The sequence below is a fragment of the Dendropsophus ebraccatus genome, chromosome 6 (genome assembly GCF_027789765.1).
Source record: "Dendropsophus ebraccatus isolate aDenEbr1 chromosome 6, aDenEbr1.pat, whole genome shotgun sequence".
Lineage (NCBI taxonomy): Eukaryota > Metazoa > Chordata > Amphibia > Anura > Hylidae > Dendropsophus > Dendropsophus ebraccatus.
Genome location: NC_091459.1, coordinates 19,439,163 through 19,461,595, shown reverse-complemented (window position 1 = coordinate 19,461,595; position 22,433 = coordinate 19,439,163). Strand labels below are relative to the sequence as shown.

At 41.6% G+C, this 22,433-nt stretch overlaps 1 protein-coding gene across 4 annotated transcripts in view; it reads right to left on the bottom strand.

Moving 5' to 3' along the window:
- SMAP1 (small ArfGAP 1) overlaps positions 1 to 22,433 on the bottom strand; it is a 161,074-nt gene that overhangs the window by 100,565 nt on the left and 38,076 nt on the right. For all 4 annotated transcript variants that reach the window (XM_069974598.1, XM_069974595.1, XM_069974596.1 and 1 more), the window contains exon 3: positions 11,609 to 11,694. In XM_069974598.1, the coding sequence (XP_069830699.1) occupies positions 11,609 to 11,694 (86 nt within the window). The remainder of the gene's footprint in view (positions 1 to 11,608; positions 11,695 to 22,433) is intronic.

Sequence of the window (22,433 nt, the reverse complement as noted above, 5' to 3'; positions counted from 1 at the left end):
AAAAAAATGGATGAAAAACTGACAAAAACTTGTTGCGACAAAATTCGTGCGCTTCAGTTGTGATCCATTTTTTTCTATTTACTTCAATTATAAAAAAAAAAATGTATCAAAACGTAGTAATTTTTTTTAACAGACACAAAAATTAAGTTGACTACGTTTTTGTGTAAGTTAAAAAAAATAAATAATCCGTTTTGATCCATTTTTTAAATAATGGAAGTCAACAGAAAAACGGATGCACACAAATGCAGTTTTTTTTATCAGCTTTTCAGTTTGTTTTTTTTGCAAAAAAAGGATGAAAAAAAAAAACGTTTAGCAGAAACGTAGTGTGAACCCAGCCTAACATTGCTGTGTAATAGGGATAATGGCTGCCGTTCATTTAATGTCCTGGCGCAGATAGAAAAGGCGGAAATTGATATTTTGTGGCAAACTCTTCTCTACGGTCAGAGTTCTTCTACCGGAATAATACATCAAACATAACATACGCAAAAAAAAAAGCCCTTAGGGCCCTATTACACGGTGCGATAATCGGTCGAATGAGGACAATTTGGATGATTATTCAGTGTAATAGAGACAACGATCAGCTGGTGACAACGACCATCGGCTGATCAAGTCTTTAGGTCCGGACCTAAATTCATCGGTTGATGACCACGCATCGCTATGTGCAATAGCAATGTTATACATTACCTCTCCATGCTCCTGGTCCAATGTATAACAGTTTAGGGCAAGGGCTGCACGAACATTGCTAACGATGTCCGTGCAGCCCACGCTAAACAATAATCGAGCCGTGTAATAGGCTCAGTAAACGAGTGTTACAAGTGCTGCACACGCTAACCTTGCGAAGAGGATACTTTAGTAGAGTGAACGGACTGTATTCCTCTCCAGCCATCACTCCACTACAACCTAGTGTGCGGACTGCAAGTTTTCTCTCACAATCTGAGGATACACGTAGTGAATTACCTGGCTGATCTCAACTCGGATGGAGGCTCATCACCACAGAGGTCAGCACTAGGCATATCGCTACAGCGTTCAAGCTTGATTTATATACTTTTATAGATTTTTTTTTTTTTTCTTCATTTTGCTCCAAACAGTTGCATGCCCAGAACAGGCATAATCATTTAGCTTGTTGGTACCAATATTGGGATATTCAGGTGATACCGTCTATCCCTAGTATGCTGCCTTACGATAGATATACAGATATATAGATATATATATATATATATATATATATATATATACACATATACACACAGCGCTCAAGTACATACCTACCAATTTGTTTAAGAAAGTAATATTGCTGGGGGTTCAACTGGTAACACCACCATTCTTGCAACGGGTCCTTGTCCTTTGCTTGAAATTAAAAGTGGTCACGAGTGCCCATTGCTACACCCTACCCGTACTCTGAGGTTCTATTCACATCTGTGTTGGTGTCAAACGGGTTGTAGAGATGTCACAGGTGGAAAAACTGTTGGCCGGAGTTGCAGACGCCATTGTGGTTCCATGTTAAAAATTTATTTGTGCCAAACACCAACAGCTTTAATATAGGAAGATGTAATACAGTACGGATAGATCTTCTTCCTTTGGGCAGCCAGAAGGTTTATATCAAAAGTGTTAAATTCTAGGTTGGACAGAGGTAGCCTCTTATGTATCACAGTAATTTCACTGTAACTTAGTATACATAACCAGTGGCAACATAGGATGGATCTGATGGATATGAGCCAGATTTACCATGATATAGGGAAGCAGCTATTGAGAACATGGGCTTTGTTGGAGAAATCTAGAGAATCCTGGTGTCATACTCCTGAGACATTACGGTCATATCATAAGCAGGTACGTAAATCTGTATTCCCTTGACATTTTCACAGGAAAAAAAAAATTGGATTCAGATAATGAAATCTTTCAGTGCTCTTTATATCCACGTCCGCTCATTACACCCGCAGGTGGTCCGGCCCTTTTGGCCGCATTCCTCATTAAGACCTAATTAAAACTTCCATTATAAGAAAAAATAATGGCTCGTCGCGGCACTAAAATCTACGCCGTTATTTAAGTAAATACTCCCCAGAGAACAGGTTATAACCTAACACCAATTATAGCTCAAAAGCACAGACACAGACCTAAGAAGCCTTAGATCACACAGGACAAGCCTGAAATGAGCAAGGATATTAAAATGCTGCAAAACTTTCAAGAAGTTGGGGGGGGGGAGAAACTAAAAACTTTCTGTACTAACAAAGTTCTATATTGTAATCTTCTGTGGTTCTTCATGGGATCGGATGAGAGAAGATTTCTGGATTAAATAGCCAATGACCAAACTTCCAATAATTTAAAGGAGAAGTCCGGCAAGACCCATTTCAGCAAGTGTGAGGAGTAGCGCTGATGGAACAGCGCTGATGTTCATGTTCGTATGAACTCGAAACATCTGTATTTGACTCCAGCAGTCTTCCCGTTCCATGGGGAAGGTGGAGACAGGCCGAGTCCTGCCTGGAAAACAGGAACACAGCCTGGGCCATAGCTTGTATTCCTGTTTTCCAGGCGGTACTCCCCCTTCCCCACGGAACGGGAAGACTGCGGGAGTCAAATAAATGGTTTGAGTTCGTACGGACCTGAACATCAGCGCTGTTCGATCATCGCTAGTGAGGAGGATAAAATAACATGCTCTTACCTCTCCAGTTCCAGTGCTGGTGGCGGCATACCGGCGCTCCAGTCCGGGATCCTTGGATGCTTTCTGGTCTGTTGTAACATTTGAAGTCCGATAAGCAAGTCAGCGGCTGAGGCGGGACCCCACGGTCACACAACATGACCTGATTGCCAACTTAGACCAGGAAGTGGCAAGGGACCCAGGGACCGGAGCGCCGGTATGCTGCCACCAGCACTGGAGGGGCAGAGTTAAGAGCATGTTATTTCTTATATCCCCCCCTCACACACACACACACACACACACACCTACCCAGCACTTCCAAAAAAATGGGTCTGGCCAGACTTCTTTAAGTTGCCTTTGAGAGGGGAGCAGAATGGTGCATTCCATTTTGACAGACGTGGTCAGTCTCTGCAACCTTGATTGATGGTCAGTCAATGTCTACTGGTTATATACCGTGTAGAACTAAGGTAACGCTCATCAAGATCCTATTTAATTTTGTGCCGGTTATCGCTAATGCCTTTTTAATATCCAATTACGGGGCCTGAAGTAGCACACAATTGTTTACGTGATACAAGATGACCTTCACCACCACCGCATATGAAATGCAACCAGAAAACTAATGTACGGAGACGGCAATGGCATTACCTGCTAAAGCCTGAAACTGAAACTTTTAGCATTTCTTTTTACTAAATATGTTGTTGTTTTTAACCTGAAATATAAGAAGGACCTGTGCCCTGTGTATACTAGTCTTAGTAAATATTGGTATTCCTCGTTGGTCTATTATTTTTTACCAGAAAATGGAGTTTGCCAGTGTTACTGTTCCCCTTGTGTATGGTCCCGGTGCTGACTGACAATGTCCACTTTGCTGGATAGTCCAAAGCGGTATAGGGTCACGTCACATCAATTTATTCACAAACTTCTAATAGGAGTACCAGAGGAATGGCACAACACAGATCTATACCAAGATGATGTTCCAGAACGTTCATTTCAAGTAGAATTTAAATTTTATTTATAAAAAAGAAAAATCAGTATTCTGAAGATCAAGAATGATTATTAGAAAAACATACTTAAAAAGATAATAAAATTGGATAAAATGTTTGTAAAGTTAAAGGGAATCTGTCACTAGGTTTATGCCACCTTAAATGAGGGCAGCGTAAACTACAGTAGTGACAGAAATGCTGAACACATCGGTGTATTACTTACATAATTCTGTTCAGCCGTTCTCCTAATATGCAGGAGAATAGGATTCTTGCCACACCCTTCCCCCGCCCTCCAGCTGCTGATTGACAGCTGACTGCCTGTACACAGCATGGATAGACAACTGCCATAGACAACTGCCAATCAGCAGCTGGTGGGCGGAGCTTTCTGCTTCTCATGAATATCCAGGACCACTGGGCTCATGCACATAAGGGAGAGGACTACTTATTATCCATGTTATTCAGGAGGAGATCTCTGGATCAGCTGCACAGAACAATGTAAGTAATGCATCATTCTGTTCAGCTTCTCTGTCAGTAGTTTATGCTACCCTGAGATAGAAAAGCCAAAACCTGCTGACAGAATCTCTTTAAAAAACAGAGGATATCCTAAGAATAGAGGTATTTTGAGTCCTCCACATCCATCCGGTGGCCTCTACGTGAATTGTCAAGGATTACAGGGCTACAAACATCGATTTTTCCCGATTTCACGGCAGCAGCCTCTTTTTACCATCTTTCACCCTGCTGTGTCATTACTCATAACTAGTATATATAAAGAGCTGGGCTGGCACCACAAATAATGAAAAAAGGAGTGCTAGTTAGTCAACCTAAACAACATATGCAATCAACAAGAGAAAATGGCTGAAAAAACATACACTGCACCTCCTGATCAAATGAATAAATATCTATGAAATCTTTATTAATTCATCAATGAAAAAAGGGGACAAACATTTAAAATCATTTAAAAATACACACATACCAATTCACCGGTTCCAATCAAACACGGCAAAAACCTGACCTAACACAAGCCAATAAACGGAGCAGCAGCAAAAAATCATATAAAGGTGGCAAATATATTAAAAACCAAAATTATTATGCAAAATTACAAATGAATCCCAAAAACCAAAATAGATGAAAAACGATGTAAGGCACAAGACCAAAAATCACCTATGGAGCATAAAAAACAAAAATGTGAAACAAGCATATAGATGGCTGCTGCTACCCCAAGTCAGGTCAGACCAGAGAACCCCACGCGTTCCGTCACCAGGACTTTCTCAAGGGTGAAGCTCTAGTCCCACCTTACACATATTTATATCAAAAGATAAATGGATAATAAGAAACAGGTATGTAGCGTTTGAATCGACTTACTCGTACAAGAGAGGAGGACCCCAGGACGCGTAATCCACGCCGGCTTAGCTCCGCCGCCATTCCTATTAGGTCATGTGTCTAATCACATGAACACTACAAGGTCACGTGATGGTGACGTGAATAGTAACCCTATGCGCATGCGCCGGAGATTAACACTCGTGTTGCCAGAGGCATCACTGTGTCAATAGTGGCCACTATATAAAGAAAAACATTTGTATTCACCAAGGAAAAGAGTGGTATATAAATAAAGAGTACAAGAAATAAGAGTGGAATATTGAAAGATGATTTCAAGAATGGGAGCCTAAAATAATTTAAAAAATATATGAGCCCAAGTATCCAAAAATTATAATTACAATATGCAATGTCACTATATAAATGGATCCGATACCACCAAAAAATATATACATGAGAAGGTTATTATTATTAAAGAGTTAAATAATAAAAGTGCAGTTTATAATTCATAAAAATAGTACAAATACTAATACATAAAGAAAAAATATATACAGACATTCAATGTGTGAAGGCGACGTGCCAAGCCGGCGTGGGAAGAGCGTCGGCCAAATAAAGACTATAATAGTCATATGGGCAAACACACCAACCCCTAGCCATCAACCAGGGCAAATGCGAATCAGTCCAAAGTAAATTCATCTATGTGCAAAGGTCGTAGATGGCTGGAGAGCCGTGTGGTGAGTGCAGCATCTGCAAGCATCTGACACCGACAAAGGTATTTGTCCATCCGTCGAACGGAAAACGGTTCCCGATCCGCCATTACATCAACTGCAAAACCAAAAACACCATTTATGTGCTTTCTTGTCCGTGTCAAAAATTGTATGTCGGACAAACGACACAGGAACTTAGGAAAAGGGTCCAAAAACATATTTCCACAATTTCCCTCGCGAATCGAGACTTGGGTTCAGGAAAGATGTTAACCTCGGTGGCAGCCCACTTCCAAAAATACCATCAAGGTAAGAGTGATGATCTGAGAGTGGTGGGAGTCGAGAAGGTCCAGGGCAATATAAGGGGTGGGAGTCTAACCCCTTTGCTTTTACGCAAGGAATCACGCTGGATCTTCGAGTTGAACACAAAGACCCCCCATGGACTTAATGAGGAATTGCTTTTCACCGGTTTTTATAAAACCTAAGGGTAGGTGGCCTTCTTAGTTTTATTTTTAGCTTTATTTTTCTTCTTTATCATTATTATCATTACCATTATTATCAACATTATTTTTATTTACATTTTTATTTACATATTTATTTTTATTTATTTATTTTTTTTTTTTTTTGTCCCTTCCTTCCTTTTTTATTCTTTAGTCTCCCGCCTGGGTCATGTTTCCCTCCCCCCCCTTCCCCCCCTCCCCCCCCCCCCCTTTTTTCTTATCTTGTTCATCACCATAGTTTATCACCAATTCAGTTGTGGATTATTTTTATCTTTTTGGTCACATTTCATTCATATAACTATTCTCTATATTTAAAACATATATGGGTATCGGGGGTCACTTGAGCACTATCATCGGCTCACCTCAATATAGATTTCTATATATAATTTATTTATAATTTATTAGTCTCACCTTTATATTGTATGCTTTCACTCTGCTATTTCTTCACGATTTTCTATTTTGCATCCTGAGATTTTGGCATCAGTTTTTTCACTTGTTTGGTGGGGGGGGGGGGGGGGGGGGGGGGGGGGGGGGTTGGGTGGTGGGGGGGGGGGGGGTTGACGGGGACATCTTTTTCTGGGTTTTATCTAAGGGAGACAGCAAGTACTCTACTATTATTCTTTGGTATTGATTTGATGGTTCTCGTTATTAATTTTAGGTTTATTTGGTCGTTTGAAACCTTTATACAACCTTTCCCTCTTCCTAAACTTATGGAAAGCCATCTTGGATCTACAGTGTGTTCAAACTTTGGAGTACCGTTTGGGATCCCCTGACTGATATATCCACATGGAATCATATTCCTAATACCTTATTGGAGTTCATGAGAGGCGATCTTTGGATCGGGCACGGCTCTCCAGCCATCTACGACCTTTGCACATAGATGAATTTACTTTGGACTGATTCGCATTTGCCCTGGTTGATGGCTAGGGGTTGGTGTGTTTGCCCATATGACTATTATAGTCTTTATTTGGCCGACGCTCTTCCCACGCCGGCTTGGCACGTCGCCTTCACACATTGAATGTCTGTATATATTTTTTCTTTATGTATTAGTATTTGTACTATTTTTATGAATTATAAACTGCACTTTTATTATTTAACTCTTTAATAATAATAACCTTCTCATGTATATATATATTTTTTGGTGGTATCGGATCCATTTATATAGTGACATTGCATATTGTAATTATAATTTTTGGATACTTGGGCTCATATATTTTTTTAATTATTTTAGGCTCCCATTCTTGAAATCATCTTTCAATATTCCACTCTTATTTCTTGTACTCTTTATTTATATACCACTCTTTTCCTTGGTGAATACAAATGTTTTTCTTTATATAGTGGCCACTATTGACACAGTGATGCCTCTGGCAACACGAGTGTTAATCTCCGGCGCATGCGCATAGGGTTACTATTCACGTCACCATCACGTGACCTTGTAGTGTTCATGTGATTAGACACATGACCTAATAGGAATGGCGGCGGAGCTAAGCCGGCGTGGATTACGCGTCCTGGGGTCCTCCTCTCTTGTACGAGTAAGTCGATTCAAACGCTACATACCTGTTTCTTATTATCCATTTATCTTTTGATATAAATATGTGTAAGGTGGGACTAGAGCTTCACCCTTGAGAAAGTCCTGGTGACGGAACGCGTGGGGTTCTCTGGTCTGACCTGACTTGGGGTAGCAGCAGCCATCTATATGCTTGTTTCACATTTTTGTTTTTTATGCTCCATAGGTGATTTTTGGTCTTGTGCCTTACATCGTTTTTCATCTATTTTGGTTTTTGGGATTCATTTGTAATTTTGCATAATAATTTTGGTTTTTAATATATTTGCCACCTTTATATGATTTTTTGCTGCTGCTCCGTTTATTGGCTTGTGTTAGGTCAGGTTTTTGCCGTGTTTGATTGGAACCGGTGAATTGGTATGTGTGTATTTTTAAATGATTTTAAATGTTTGTCCCCTTTTTTCATTGATGAATTAATAAAGATTTCATAGATATTTATTCATTTGATCAGGAGGTGCAGTGTATGTTTTTTCAGCCATTTTCTCTTGTTGATTGCATTACTCATAACTATTGACAAAGACAGCATTAAAATCTTTAAACCAATCACTTTTTATTAGCTTCCCGGTAACCATGTTCTCCAAGTAGAATTAGTACAAGAGGAAGAGAGGTTTGTAAAGATGTATTGAATTGCTTGGTAAAGGATTCTAATACTGTGTGACCAAGGGTAGTTATAGACAGTCCTTGGATTGCGTATGTAACAAAACCCTATAAAAATTACATTCTCTGGGAGAACAAGGCAATGCAAAGCAATGATTTAAAAACATATGATAATTTTTTTTTTTTTAAATCGTTATGATTTTGAGAGAAAGTCATCTTAAAGTACCATTAGGTACATTCACTTTAAGTTTTGATTTGAACTTACATATTTCTGTTGAATCTATTTTATGAGGTATATATCAGTTATAATAAAGTTATTTGGTCTAAATGGGCATGAAGGTAACAGTAACTCAGCCAGGCCATTTTCCTATGTCCTCTATCAGTAACAGCATTCTTGTTCATAGAAGTAGGACTTCTAACTCTTTAGGTTAGAAATTATGGTATACATTTAACAAAAAATTTTTTAAAAAAATCACACAATCACAAGAGAATTAACACAATTTTGTCTTTTACGCACACTTATTCTTGTAACAAAGTTACTCGGAACTTACGATCTTAATCATGCATGGGCTTGTCTATTAAATAGATATAAACGGCTGATTGAATATTTTGATTGATGAACTGAACAAAAGAAAATTGACCTGCAAAAAAAAAAAAAAAAAAAAAAGGCACATGTACAACAGGTAATAACTCCTATTGCTCACTGAGGCACTAGAAAATGACACTAGAAAATGAAAGCTGGATTCACACTGGTTGTTGCTGGCAATTACTCCTAATTTTATAATAGAGGTCCATTATTGGTAAATATGCTCCCTATTCCATAACCCTTAAAGGGTAATTCTACTCTAACATGAATTTTGATATGTTGCTGCCCATGACGAGACTAACAATTCATTCCATACTTATCATCATCTATTCAGTCTCCTTGTCTCAGTTCTCAGCTGCTGCTTTATGCTGAAGACACAAAAAATTTGTGTGTGACCCTTTCTCTGTCTCCTCCTACTCCCCCCTCCCTTCTGAGACAGATGTAAACAAGTCCCTGGCAGGCTTTACCTGCAACATTGTAGCTTCTTTGTAGTGCTGGGAGGGCTATTCTGAGGTCATGTTGCTAATGCACTTAATGTGATCACAATGACTTGACCTCAGAATAACCCTCCCAGCAGTACAAAGAAGCTGCAATGTTGCAGATAAAGCTAGTCAGGGACTTGTTTACATCACTCATCTCAGAAGGGAGGGGGGAGACAGAGAGAAAGGGTCACACACAGATTTTTGGGTCTTCAGCATAAAGCAGCAGCTGAGAACTGAGGCAAGGAGACTGAATAGATAACAACATGTATGGAAAGAATGATTAGTCTCATCATGGGCAGCCACATATCAAAAGTTATGTTTGAGTGGAATACCCCTTTAAAACAGCATTTTGGTGATTATGAATTAATATTAACATCACTGTGAGAAAAGTAACAATGAAATCTCACGCACTCAACAAAAATAACCTGAATGTGAAGCTTGAGGGAAAGAAAGTCATCCTCGCCATCTTCTCGTTCACCCCAACAATGAAATTAGCATGAGGCCTATGGGGAAGGTTAGGTGGCAGGCAGCAGTCACATTCTAATTCTAGCTGAAAGACTGATTAAATATGCATTTTGTCTTCGGCTGCACAGAACGAGTGTACAGACAATTAAATTACCATTTAGCCCCATAGAAAAGTAAATTATAGTGAAGTAAATCTTACATTTGCAGGCGCATTCCATTGACAACAGAGCAACTTTGAAAAGATCAAACAACCTCAAAGGAGCAGAACTGTTGATTAGGTCTGCTGCACAATAGATCTCGGGAAACTAAAGTAATTAAAATTGTGCGATAAGACCTGAAATCCTAATAATGGAGAGCTTAATGTAAAACTATCATTTGTCATTTAATGGTATGTGCGGACTATAATTAACTGCATCCCACAAGAGAAATTATTCCATTCTCTCTCTACGTATGAAATTACTTTCACTTTACCGAGATCGTCAAGTACTAGAGAGGTAAATGACTACAGGAGCTCTGTTAACGGTAACATCTTGGCTATTAAGAATATACCATCTGGATAGGGTGGCATTGGTCAACTTGATCTTCAAGCTCAGCAAGCTTGACAGCTTTGGTTATATTAATGGCAACTGTGACGGCAATCAGATTACGTTCTTATTAGCGATGAGTGAACCTCGAGCATGCTCGAGTCCATCCAAACCCGATCGTTCGGCATTTGATTAGCGGTAGCTACTAAGTTGGATAAAGACCTAAGGTTGTCTGGAAAACATGTATACAGCCAATGACTATATCCATGTTTTCCACATAGTCTTAGGGCTTTATCCAAGTTCAGCAGCCACCGCTAATCAAATGCCAAATGATCGGGTTCGGATGAACTCGAGCATGCTCCAGGTTCGCTCATCTCTAGTTCCTATGTAAATGTATGCTCCTGACACCAGGGTCTTCTTCTGAAGAGTCCGAATCAGCCATCCATTAGAATTACATATGAAGTAATCACAAAGGTTCTGACCAACAACCATCTGGATAGGGTGGCATTGGTCAACTTGATCTTCAAGCTCAGCAAGCGCGACAGCTTTGGTTATATTAATGGAAACGGTGTCGAGCAATCAGACCTCTAATAACACGTTGTTATGTAAATGTGGGCTCTTGACACTAAGGTCTTCTTCTGAGGAGTCCAAATCAGCCATCCATTAGAATTACATCTTAAGTAACACAAGGTCCTGACCAGCAACTCAACACAATGAGATACATAATGACTACCGCGAAGACTACAAACTAAAACCAAAAATATGCTCAGAACCAAAAGCTGGGTGACTTATTATTTCAGATAATGTAACAATACAAATAAAATACTTAGTGACAAGAGAACCCAAGAATAGGGCATTTGAAAGTGGCCGGATTCCCCTTTAATGCTGCAAGGGGTTATCTAAAATGTATATAATATTGTGTATATAAATGGATCCTTTTAATATCTATATCAAATAGTGACCATGCGAGTCCTTTACAAAAGCAATAGCTGTGGTCTATACTAAATATTTCTGCCATTGTTTGCCGATATGGGTGTATTGAGTTGATTAGGAATTTCACCTATAGTTACAGAACTATCAGGATAGTAGGTTTGTTTACCTTTTAAGTTACATTTTGAAAGATTTTATTTAGTTATCTTTTTTTTTTTTTTTAGAATTTTTTTAATGGAAACACAGAATACCAATATCTTCCTAGAATCTTGCCAATGTCCAGAACACAGATCCCATGGTCTGGTCCATACTGAGAACTTTAAAGGATACTGATCTGTCTGAGGTCTTCTAAAATTTTCAGGAAGATTCGCTTCATACAGCATCCTCGCTTTTGTGTTTCCCATGTCCTGCATGCACTGGAAGAGAGAAAAAAAACATAACGCGTCAGTACAACATGCAAAAGATCCGAAAATTAAGACCAGAAAAGAAAACCACTTCTCTTAGGGTCTCCAGCATCGGACATATCAAACATTCATTGATACACAAATAATACAATTAAAAAAATTCAAAGGAAGGATAAGTGTCTCGTATAATGGGGCAGACTCTTATGGGATGGGAGCAATAATTTTAGATTTACAGACGAATATTTTTATTGGTCACATAGATAAACCTTTCCTATGGTAAGTATACAGGAATAAACACCCACTTGTATCCATAATAAAACATAAAATGAGCAGCTTAGCGTTATAGCAAAGGATCATTAAGAGGTTAAAGAAAAAGAAAAAAGGTCGGATGTAAAGAGGGCTGGGAGTCGGTATAATAATGAAGTCCCAGCACAGGAGAAGTAAAGTATCAGTCATTTTCCTCGCTGCATCACAAATGACATCTCCACTTTACCTTCAGCTGTAATGAGATTTCAATTACAGTAAAGGAGGGCGTTGTGCTCCGCAACGCCAACTAATCAGGACTCCATGTCTCCTGCATGTACGTCACACTCCCTACTTCATAAGAGAGCCCTGTTTACTAGCACGCTTATTGACTCACGAGAATTTTCATCTATGGAATGAAGTGTGAGAACCACAGGGCGGCATAGCACTAAGCTTAGAAGGCAACCAACTTGACAGTATAGCGTCATACTGACAGATGAATCAGGCAATACAGCCCATGCAGGGCCAGGTGTTAATAGAGAGGGGATATACTACACATCTGTTTCAGTGATGTTAACTACAAAGACTTTTTCAAACAACGTTGTCCAAAGTAAAAAAAAAAAAAAAAAAAAAAAAAAAAAAAAAAAAAGTCTGTTTCTTTGTTTCCCAGCTCTCAAGTAACTCTATAGTGAGGGGCAAACCATGCTTCTCCCCCTCTCCAGCCTAGAAAGGGGATAACAGTTTGTGTTATCAAGCCACTTGCAAATTTCCTTTCATGATCTTTCTGCAAATGTACGGTATATAGACAGACATAAATTATATGGTATATTTCTATCTGTAGAGTAACCAATGGTGGCAATGAGCCCTACATTTATGATTTACACCAGGGGTGTCCTACTCTGGCCCACAGTAATTATATTTGACCCACCCAGTAAAATCCACTAACCTACTAGAGCCCAGATAGGGCCTACAGCTTCTGCTTTATGGGTAGAGCCGCGGGTATACTGTGTGACCCGTAGCTCTATTCATTCCTATTGAGCGACAGAAAGAGCAGAGTATGCCAAAAAAGCGCTGTACTCTAGCACTGCCCCGTCCCCATGGCGCTGATCCAGCCCACTCTCGTGATTGTAATTCGAGAGGGGCGGATCGGTGCTATGGTGGTGGGCAGTGCTCCTAATGGTGCCCCAGTGCTCCCAAAGGTCTTACTGGACTAACTGCCCTGAAATGGCACAGAGGATGACAAGACATATCATCCTCCTTGGCGTCCCCTGTGCAATAGACACACATAGATTAGTCTAACCTGCTGATAAGTTAAAGGGGAATCTGCCCCCCCCCCCCAAAAAAAAAAACTGCTTGTACCTTCGGATAGCTGCTTTTAATCCAAGATCTGTCCTGGAGTCCGTTCAGCAGGTGATGCAATTATTGTCCTAAAAAACAACTTTTAAACTTGCAGCCCTGTGTGAAATGGCGTGGTCTACAGAGTGTGTGCCCTAGGCCTGCACAGCCTTTCTGTCCCTCCTCCCTACCTTTTCATTATTAGGAATTCCTTAGGCAGGATTTCTCCTTTTCATTACTTGTCTAAACACTGCACATGTGTTGGATCGTTAAGGCACATGTGTAGTGTTCAGACAAGTATTTATTATGAGAAATCCTGCCAGGGGCACTCCTAATGATTAGGAGGGCGAGGAGGAGGGACAGAGGCGGTGTAAGCCTATGGCGCAGGCACTATTGGCCACGCCAGTTTGGAACAAGGCTACAAGTCTAAAAGTTGTTTTTTAGGACAATAACTGCATGTCCTGCTGAACAGACCCCAGGACAGATCTTGGGTTAAAAGCAGCTATCAGACGGTACAAGCAGTTTGGGGGGGGGGGGGGGGAGTGGAGAGACTGTAGGTGAAGAATTGCTTTAAGGGCTGCTTTGCTTATAAGTAGTTTCATCAATCTTTTAGCACAGTTACCTCTCCAGCACCAGGTATGAACTAGTTAATATGTAGAAGCTGACTACCAGCAGCTGCAAAGGGGGAACATGAATTTAAGCAAACCGAAAACCCGTTCTACAGTATTTTTTCATATCCAGTTTAAAAAAAAAAAAAATAATATTCAGACACACAAGCGCCATAAACCTACATGATTATTTAGATACAAGGATATAATTATTACAGTAATATTTTCAGACACGTGGTGATGGATGAATCCGTCAAGTGTGCCAGGAGCGATCAGCCGCATAATCTATCTTGGTGGAGAAGGAGGACTCCAGAGAAGAGTCTACTCAGCTTAATTAGCAGCTGATGGATGCAAGACACAGCAACGATTGTTACACGGCCATGGAGACCTCAGGAGCGACCCAATCACACAATCAGTAGGTCGTGGAGCTTAAAGCGGTGGTGTGTCATGAAGCAAAGTTGGTTAAAAATGTAAAGGAGAACAAATGTGCTGTTTTTAGTAAAGTAACATATCACGGTACCATTTTTCTTCCCCCTGGATTTGATCACTTCCTGGTTTCCCCACTGAACTATGACCCTGCTGTTGCCATGCAACAGTGCACACACTCTCTCACGATCCCCTGTGCTTGCAGGCTTAAGGCCCTATTCCACGGAACGATTATCGTTCGTTTTCGGACGATATCGACCGCTACGGACGATAATCGTTCCGTGGAATAGAGTGCAACGATCAGCCGACATCGTTCATGTCGGCTGATCGTTGCAGTCGCTTGTTTTTCAACATGTTGAAAAACAAGCGACTGATATAGCAACGATCTGCTGCCGTCGCTCCGTTGAATAGGAGCGTCGGCAGCAGACGCTGCTATATCCTATGGGCTGCCCGGACGATCAGCGATCCTCCGAGCAGCCCCCCCCGCAGCACCCCGCCGCCCCTCCCGCACTCACCCGCTCGCTGCCGACGCGTTGAATAGCGGCGGCAGCGAGCGGGGAACGAGGAGCAAACGAGCGCTGACAGTGCTCGTTTGCTCCTCTTAACGACCCGTGGAATACGGGCTTAAGTAGAGATCAACTGCCAGTAGTTCCTGGAGATTGCAGTTGAACTGAGCATGTGTTGCCCACCTAAGTCGGTCTAAGCCAAGGGCAACAGGTTATGACAACAATGCCGGCATATGAGGGATAATTAAAGGGAACTAATCAGCCTGAACCGCTGTATACAGCTCTTGCAGCAGCCGCGGCACGTACAGGCCGCGGCTGCAGCAGTAGTTGTATAACCGAAAAAAGCACTTTAATCCCCCAGGTGCGTGACAGGCAGAGGCGGGGAGGTGGTCATCTGGGCGGCTCCCCGCCTGCGTCTAATCACCGCGCTCTACCTGTCAGGTCCATTACTGGCCTCTCTGCCTGTCAATCATCCCACACACCTGCTATTAACCCTTCAAATGCCACAATCTATAGCAATAGCTGCATTTAAGGGAGTCTGTGACAAAAGAATCGCTACAGGGGTCCCGATCACTTACGTCCATCCTGTTGATCTTCTCAGAGTCTGCCTCAGGCGATAATACTGATCAACGCTATGCAATGGCACAGTATTGATAGGTATAAACAACCTAATAATAACAACATAAGGGCGACTTAAAAAGTGTAAAAAACCTGCCCCCAGTGCTCTGGGACGGGCCTGTGCATGGGAAAAGAAAACTGTAATTTCAAACAGCTTTGTAGAAACAAATAGTACAAGCAAAAAAAAAAAAAAGTCTAACAAATCTTATTAGTCAAAAGAGCTTTTTTTTCTCTATTTACAAAGCCCCCCACCCCTCATTTCTTATCACTAAGGGAAAATGGTCAACAGCAAAGTGAAGTTGGGTTTACACTGCCATACAAGTCTATGGAGGGATGAGTGAGCAGAAAGAGCCTGATCTATGGAGTTTTTTGTGTAATTTCTGCATAAAGTACAAAAATCCACACTAAAACTGCTCCATAAACCTCTTGTGGCTGAACTACAGTCACTGAACGTCAACTTTTCATCCTTCATGTTCCTTCCACTTTGTAAAGCCTAACCACATTACCCGTCTCTCTTATACAGTATGACGTAAATGGAAAAGTGGATTCATTGATTCATAAGAAAAAACAGGATTCAGTCATTAGTATCTATGTAAGTTCTCAGCCAGACCCAGCTACAGAGATGGTAAAAGCAACTGCAAAGTAAGAGTGGGAAAAAAAAACCTGAAAACCATACTTCATTACTTCTAAAAGGGAACCTGCTACACAGTCTACAATGCCCTCTACTATGGGAGCTGTCACAGCACATTAGCGAACTGATCTGTCTGGACTGAAGGAATACCTTACAGCAAATGAAGAGTTTGGGGGTAGAGGGAGGGGGTTGAAAAGGAGCCTGATGAGAGGTCTGCTTTGCTTAGCATATATTTTTAGTATATTTTTATGCACGTCTTACTGTAACATAGCATAAACGAAAAAAAGGATTCTTATAAACAGATCATGTAGACCTATTCATTCAGGTTTGGCGCTTGCACTTTATTACGTTGTTTATATGCCAGCTTGTCTGTATGTGTATCATACTGTCGTATACTTCATGCATTATAGCATAACAAACAGCTGATTACATTCTCATTCACATAGTACTATAGTCCTATATATAAGTGTACGCATAGGTAACCTGTATAAGAACGGCTTAGCCCCATATCTAATACTGTTCTTAACTTATAGCTTGGTATTTTCTCTTCTGCATCCCTTAGTAAATATGGCAGGAGAAAATCAAGTGTTACGTCTTTTTAATATTTGTTTTGGTACTTTGCACTCATACACTTTACAGTATTATATTATATTTTTTAAAAGGAGTATTTTTGACAATAGACATTCATGTCCATTGTTTTATTCTTCACAACCCCTTTAAGCACAGTGTTATCCAAAACTTAAAGGTGAAGTCCGGTGAAAATTTGTATTACAGTATTGTATTTCCCCCCAAAAGTTATACAAATGCCCAATATACACTTATTACGGGAAATGCTTATAACGTGCTTTTTCCCTGCACTTACTACTGCATCAAGGCTTCACTTCCTGGAGAACATGGTGATGTCACTTCCTGGAAAACATGGTGATGTCACTCCCTGGATAAAATGGTGATGTCACTTCCTGGATAACATTGTGATGTCACGAGCTGACTCCCAGAGCTGTGCGGGCTGTGGCTGCTGGAGAGGATGATGGCAGGGGGACACTGGGCACTGGAGGGACACTGAGCATCCCTCTGCCATCATCCTCTCCAGCAGCCACAGCCCGCACAGCTCTGGGAGTCAGGAAGTGACATCACCATGTTATCCAGGAAGTGACATCACCATGTTATCCAGGAAGTGAAGCCTTGATGCAGTAGTAAGTGCAGGGAAAAAAGTACTTTAGGTGCATTTCCCGTAATAAGTGTATATTGGGCATTTGTATAACTTTTGGGGGGCAAAACAATGCTTTAATAAAAATTTTCGCCGGACTTCTCCTTTTTTCCCCAAAAAGAGCTGGGATGAGGCGGCTGAACATAACATGCACCTACTTCCCTGGCTCTGGCGATGGAGTCCACTGTCCTCTGCTCTGGTTCCCAGTTGCTTCCTGGTCTGATAGGGGATGCGGGTTGTGACGCGTCAGGCCCATTCAGCCAATCAGCAGCAAAGACAAAATCGGGAACCAGAGCGGAGGACAGTGGACCCCAGTGCTGGTGCCGGAAAGGTATATGCATGCTGTTCTGTTCAGCCACCACCTCCTCGGCTCTTTTTAAGGAAAAAAAAAAAAAAAGAAAGAAAAAAAAAAAAAAAAAAAAAAAACGTCCCGACACCAATTTTCTCCCTTTAAGGCGGCTTTATATTTCATTCATGGGTTCCACATTTTCAAAAATAAAGAATGTGGCCTGGAAGCCCAGCTAGCTAGTTCTACCACTGCAGCTTCTCTGTTAAAGGGGTTTTCCGGACAAAATAGAATAGGTCATCATTCACTGATCTGGAGGTTGCCAACACCAGGCCCCCATGTCAATCAGCTGTTCAATGCCTCCACTACATAGGTCCAAAAGGAGTTGGCTCCGTTCACCATGTAGTGGCTGGACCCAATTACTGCAGCTCGGCTACCATCTGAATGTGGGCTGAGCTGCAGTCACGCGTCACCAACGCTACACAGTAAATAACCCATCCTGAGGCTAGGATATAACTATGTTTTCCCAAGAAAACCCCTTCAAGTGGAAAAAAAAATGCTAATCTTTTACTATGTGACATTTCAATTTATGACAGAAACCATTCCACGGAATGAGGACGTATCCTAAGACAAGTTATTCCATCTGAGAACGTGATCATCCGATTGCTGCAGAGGCGGCCCGGCACAGGAGCGGAGCGCCAAGCCTGATCCTCTGGGAATAAGTCAGAATGTAATATTCACACTGGTGATAATTACAGCGCAGAGTCATCTCATCCCTGTGGATATCGTCTGCACGGAAGGGAAATGCACAGATACCAAAATAGCAATCTTACCAATTAAAATCTAACAAATTTACACCCCTTAAACACACACAATGCCGAGACTCCAAACTCAAAGAGACACAAGCTGGGTGGGGAGGATAATTTGAGTGCCAAGAATAAATTACCATTATGCCTTCACCTTAAAGTGTCACTGTCAATAGTACAGGTGATTTTAAGACACTTTGTAATTGGGTTTATTAGCCGAAAAATGCATTTTTATCATGAAAAAGCAGTTTGAAGCTCTCCCCCCTGTCTTCATGGTTGTCTATGGAGAGGGGAGGGGTGGAGGGACAGGAGGCACCAAAACAGAACAAAGAGTTAAACTACAGCTACATCACCGGGCTATCTCCTCTGAAGTCAGCACTGACCTTTCTGACCTCTGAATACCGGCTTTCACACAGGTCCCGCTGTGTAATCCTTTGTTCTCTGCTGGCGACTAATCTCCCTCCTCCCCCCTCTATAGATTACACAGGGCTCGACTGATGTAAAAGAGTCGAGATTTCCTAATAATGAGCAGTAAATGAGAGAGAAGAGGGAGGGGGGGACCTGGGGAAAGTCTTTTTAAATGCAGATAATGGCATATTTGCCTTATAACCCCAATTACAAAGTTTCTTAAAATCGCCCGTACTATTGATTTCTGCAAAACAAAACTAAAAAAAAAAAAAAAAAACACGACGGTGACACTAAGTGATAGGGGGGGGGGGGGGGAAACTTTATTCTTGTCTGTAACATGCAATCCAAGGCCTAAGACTCCACATGCCAGTTTAGCGCTTTTCTCAAATTGGAATTGTACCCAACTGGTCTCTCCTGTCTGTGTAATAGCAGCTGCAGGAGGACTGTACATCTATACCGTTACTCCAGAGTTCTAGGTTTTATTTCCAGAATATGAAGCCGCTCCAGTCCTGATGCTTGTCCATGTGACAAATCGCTGTCCGACTTCCACAGCTGCTGCCTTCTTCACTCTCTCTACACATCTCTATGTGACTCTCAACAGGGGTCTAACAGGTGCACAGAGAAGGAGACAGCAGTCACTGCAGGGATCGGCAGTCATGTGTCCGGGCAGCGGGACCAGAAGAAGAAGAGCACCACATGGGGGGCAGGAGAAGGAGAAGCCTGGTTGCTGACAATACCATGATACTGCTGGGAAATAATAGACTTTTTACCACTTTTTATGATTTGTGTCTATCCAATTTTAAATCAACAAAATAAAAAAGATAATCTGATTCCTGAGAAGATACAATACAAATAGTATAAGGCTGGGTTCACACTACGTATTTGCAATCTGGATCAAAACAGATGCACACACATGCATCCGTTTTTGGCGAAAAACGGATGCATGTGTATGCATCCAATTTGATTAGAGATGAGCAAACCAAGTTCGGGTTCGAGTCGATCCGAACCCGAACGTTCGGCATTTGATTAGCTGGGGCTGCTGAACTTGGATAAAGCTCTAAGGTTGTCTGGAAAACATGGATACAGTCAATGACTATCCTGCAGCCGGCAGGGGGGAAATTGATTACAAGTAGGAACTTACCTTTCCCCTTGACCTCGGTGAGCAGCAGGGCTGGCTGCGGGAACCCCGCCGAGCTACGGGCTCTCTGCTGCACACATGGACTGGCCGCTCAAGTCACTGATTAGCTGAGCGGCCAGTCCATCAGCCGGAACAGGCCTTCCAACCTTCCAAGCCCCCGGCCATACCCCCCCCCCCCCCCTTTCCCAGTCGTAACATCATCACAACACAGCGGAAAATGCCTTCCGGTGGGGCTCCCAAGGCCGGATGCACCGTTTACCACGGGCACAGGGAGAGGTAAGTTAGTACAGTGGCGCCTTGCATTACGAGCAGATTACGATTAATTCGTTCGGGACCATGCATGTAATCCAAATCACTCTTAAAGCAATGCAAATTTTTCCATAAGAAATCTTTGAAATGTAGACAATTGGTTCCACACCCCAAAAATAATGAAGGTATTTGTGTGTTCAGCATGGACCAATCAGGAAGTGAGTCACAGAGCTGTGCAGGAGGACAGTGACCGAATCCTTTCTATACAGCAGTGTGTATAGCTAAGTAAGTGCAGGCACATTATAGCAGGAATGGAGAGAATAGGAAACACAAGGGAAGACAGACTACAGGGAGCATGAAGGAATGAGCAGAGCAGGTATGAAGAGATTATCTCCACAGTCCTGTCCCCTGATGTAAGCCCAAGCCTGAAGTGGATCTGCTATGATTTGGAAGATGAGAGAGACTTCCTGGGTCAGAGTACAGGGCTGTAGACCCCACTATACAGACCATGCCCCTCCCCCACTCCCGCTCCCACCCAGTACAGGGAACTCTTACAGCAAGTTACAATTTGAAAAACTGAGCTCTTCTTGCAAAACGCTCTCAATACAAGTTACTCTTTGGTTTAAGAGCTCACAGATTTTTTTAAAATTGTGACTTGGTTTAGGAGCTCCCTGTACTGGGTGGGAGCGCGAGTGGAGGAGGGGCATAGTCTGCATAGCGGGTCTACAGCACTGTACTCTGACCCAAGAAGTTTCCCTCACCTTCCAAATCATAGCAGATTCACTTCAGGCTGGGGCTTGTATCAGGGGACAGGACTGTGGAGGTAATGTCTTCATTGCTGTAACACCTCTCTCCCCAGTGCTGCTATACTGTGCCCACATCTCCCTGCTCATTCCTTCATGCTCCCTGCAGTCTCTGTCCGCCCTTGTGTTTCCCATCCTCTCCATTACTGTACAGTTACTTATATTACATACTCAGCTGTTTTTGAATCTTTGTTTCATCTGTTTTACATGTTATTCAGAATAATAAATCATTATTTTTGGGTCGTGAAACCATTTGTCTGCATTTCTCTGATTTTTTTATGGGAAAATTTGCTTTGGTTTAAGAGTGGATTTGTATTACAAGCACAGCCCTGGAACGAATTATGCTCTTAATCCAAGGCACCACTGTACTTCAATCAGTTTCCCCCACTTAAAGGGAACCTGTCACCCCGTGTGCTGGGGTGAAGGCCGCCCGAACCCTTGTTAGAGACCCTTATGTTTACCCCTTCTCTCCAAGTCCCGTCGCCGGGACGGAGTTATCTCCGTCAGAAGCCGTGTGCGCGCTCCTGAGATCAGTCCTACCCCTATAGAGAATAAATGGCTCCATTCATTCTCTATGGGCGTCGGACTCCTCTCAAGAGCATGTGCACCGGGCTTTCGGGGATGTCTGTCTGATTGCTCTCAGGCAGGCTCTATACATAGATCGCCGATAACACTGATCTATGCTATGCTATGGCATAGCATAGATAAGTATATGCAATCTATTAATTGCATGTTTAACAGTGATAAAAAGTGTAAAAAAGTTTTTAAAAGTATTAAAAAACCCTTATAAACCCCCTCCCAATAAAAAAGTTTAAAATACCCCCTTGCCCATTATAAAAATAAAAATATTTTAAAATAAATAAACATATTACATATCGTAGAGTGCGTAATTGTCCAATCTATTCAAATATAACATTATTGTTCCCGCACGGTGAACGGCGTAAACGGTAAAAAAAAAAAAAAACAACACCAGGATTGGCGATTTTAATAAATTATATAAATCAGGAAAAAAAAAATACAAAGCGTTCAAAATTACACCAACATGATATTAATAAAAACTAGAGATCATGGCGCAAAAAATTACACCCCAACCAGCCCTGTAGGTGGAAAAATAAAAGTGTTATGGCTCTTAGAAGGCGGGGAGGAACATTGCATTAATCTGACCCGGGCAATCAAGGAATCAAAGGGCTCGGTCTTGAAGGGGTTAAAAAGATGCAATACTTTGATATCAGCAATAATAATGTAAAAAACAAGAGGAAAATCATCCTTACAAGCCAAATCCTTCCTAACAACTAGACATTAGCATGCGTCATAACCACTTATCATGCGTCGTGTATATATACAGAAAACCAGGTATGAGGAACAAATAACGTGCTACACGTTCACATCTGATTCTAACTAGTTAACGGCTTGAAGAAGATATTTCCGAGCTTCTCCTCTGGGGTAGATGTCGGACCCCACTCATGGGGTTTGTGGAGCGCATTGAT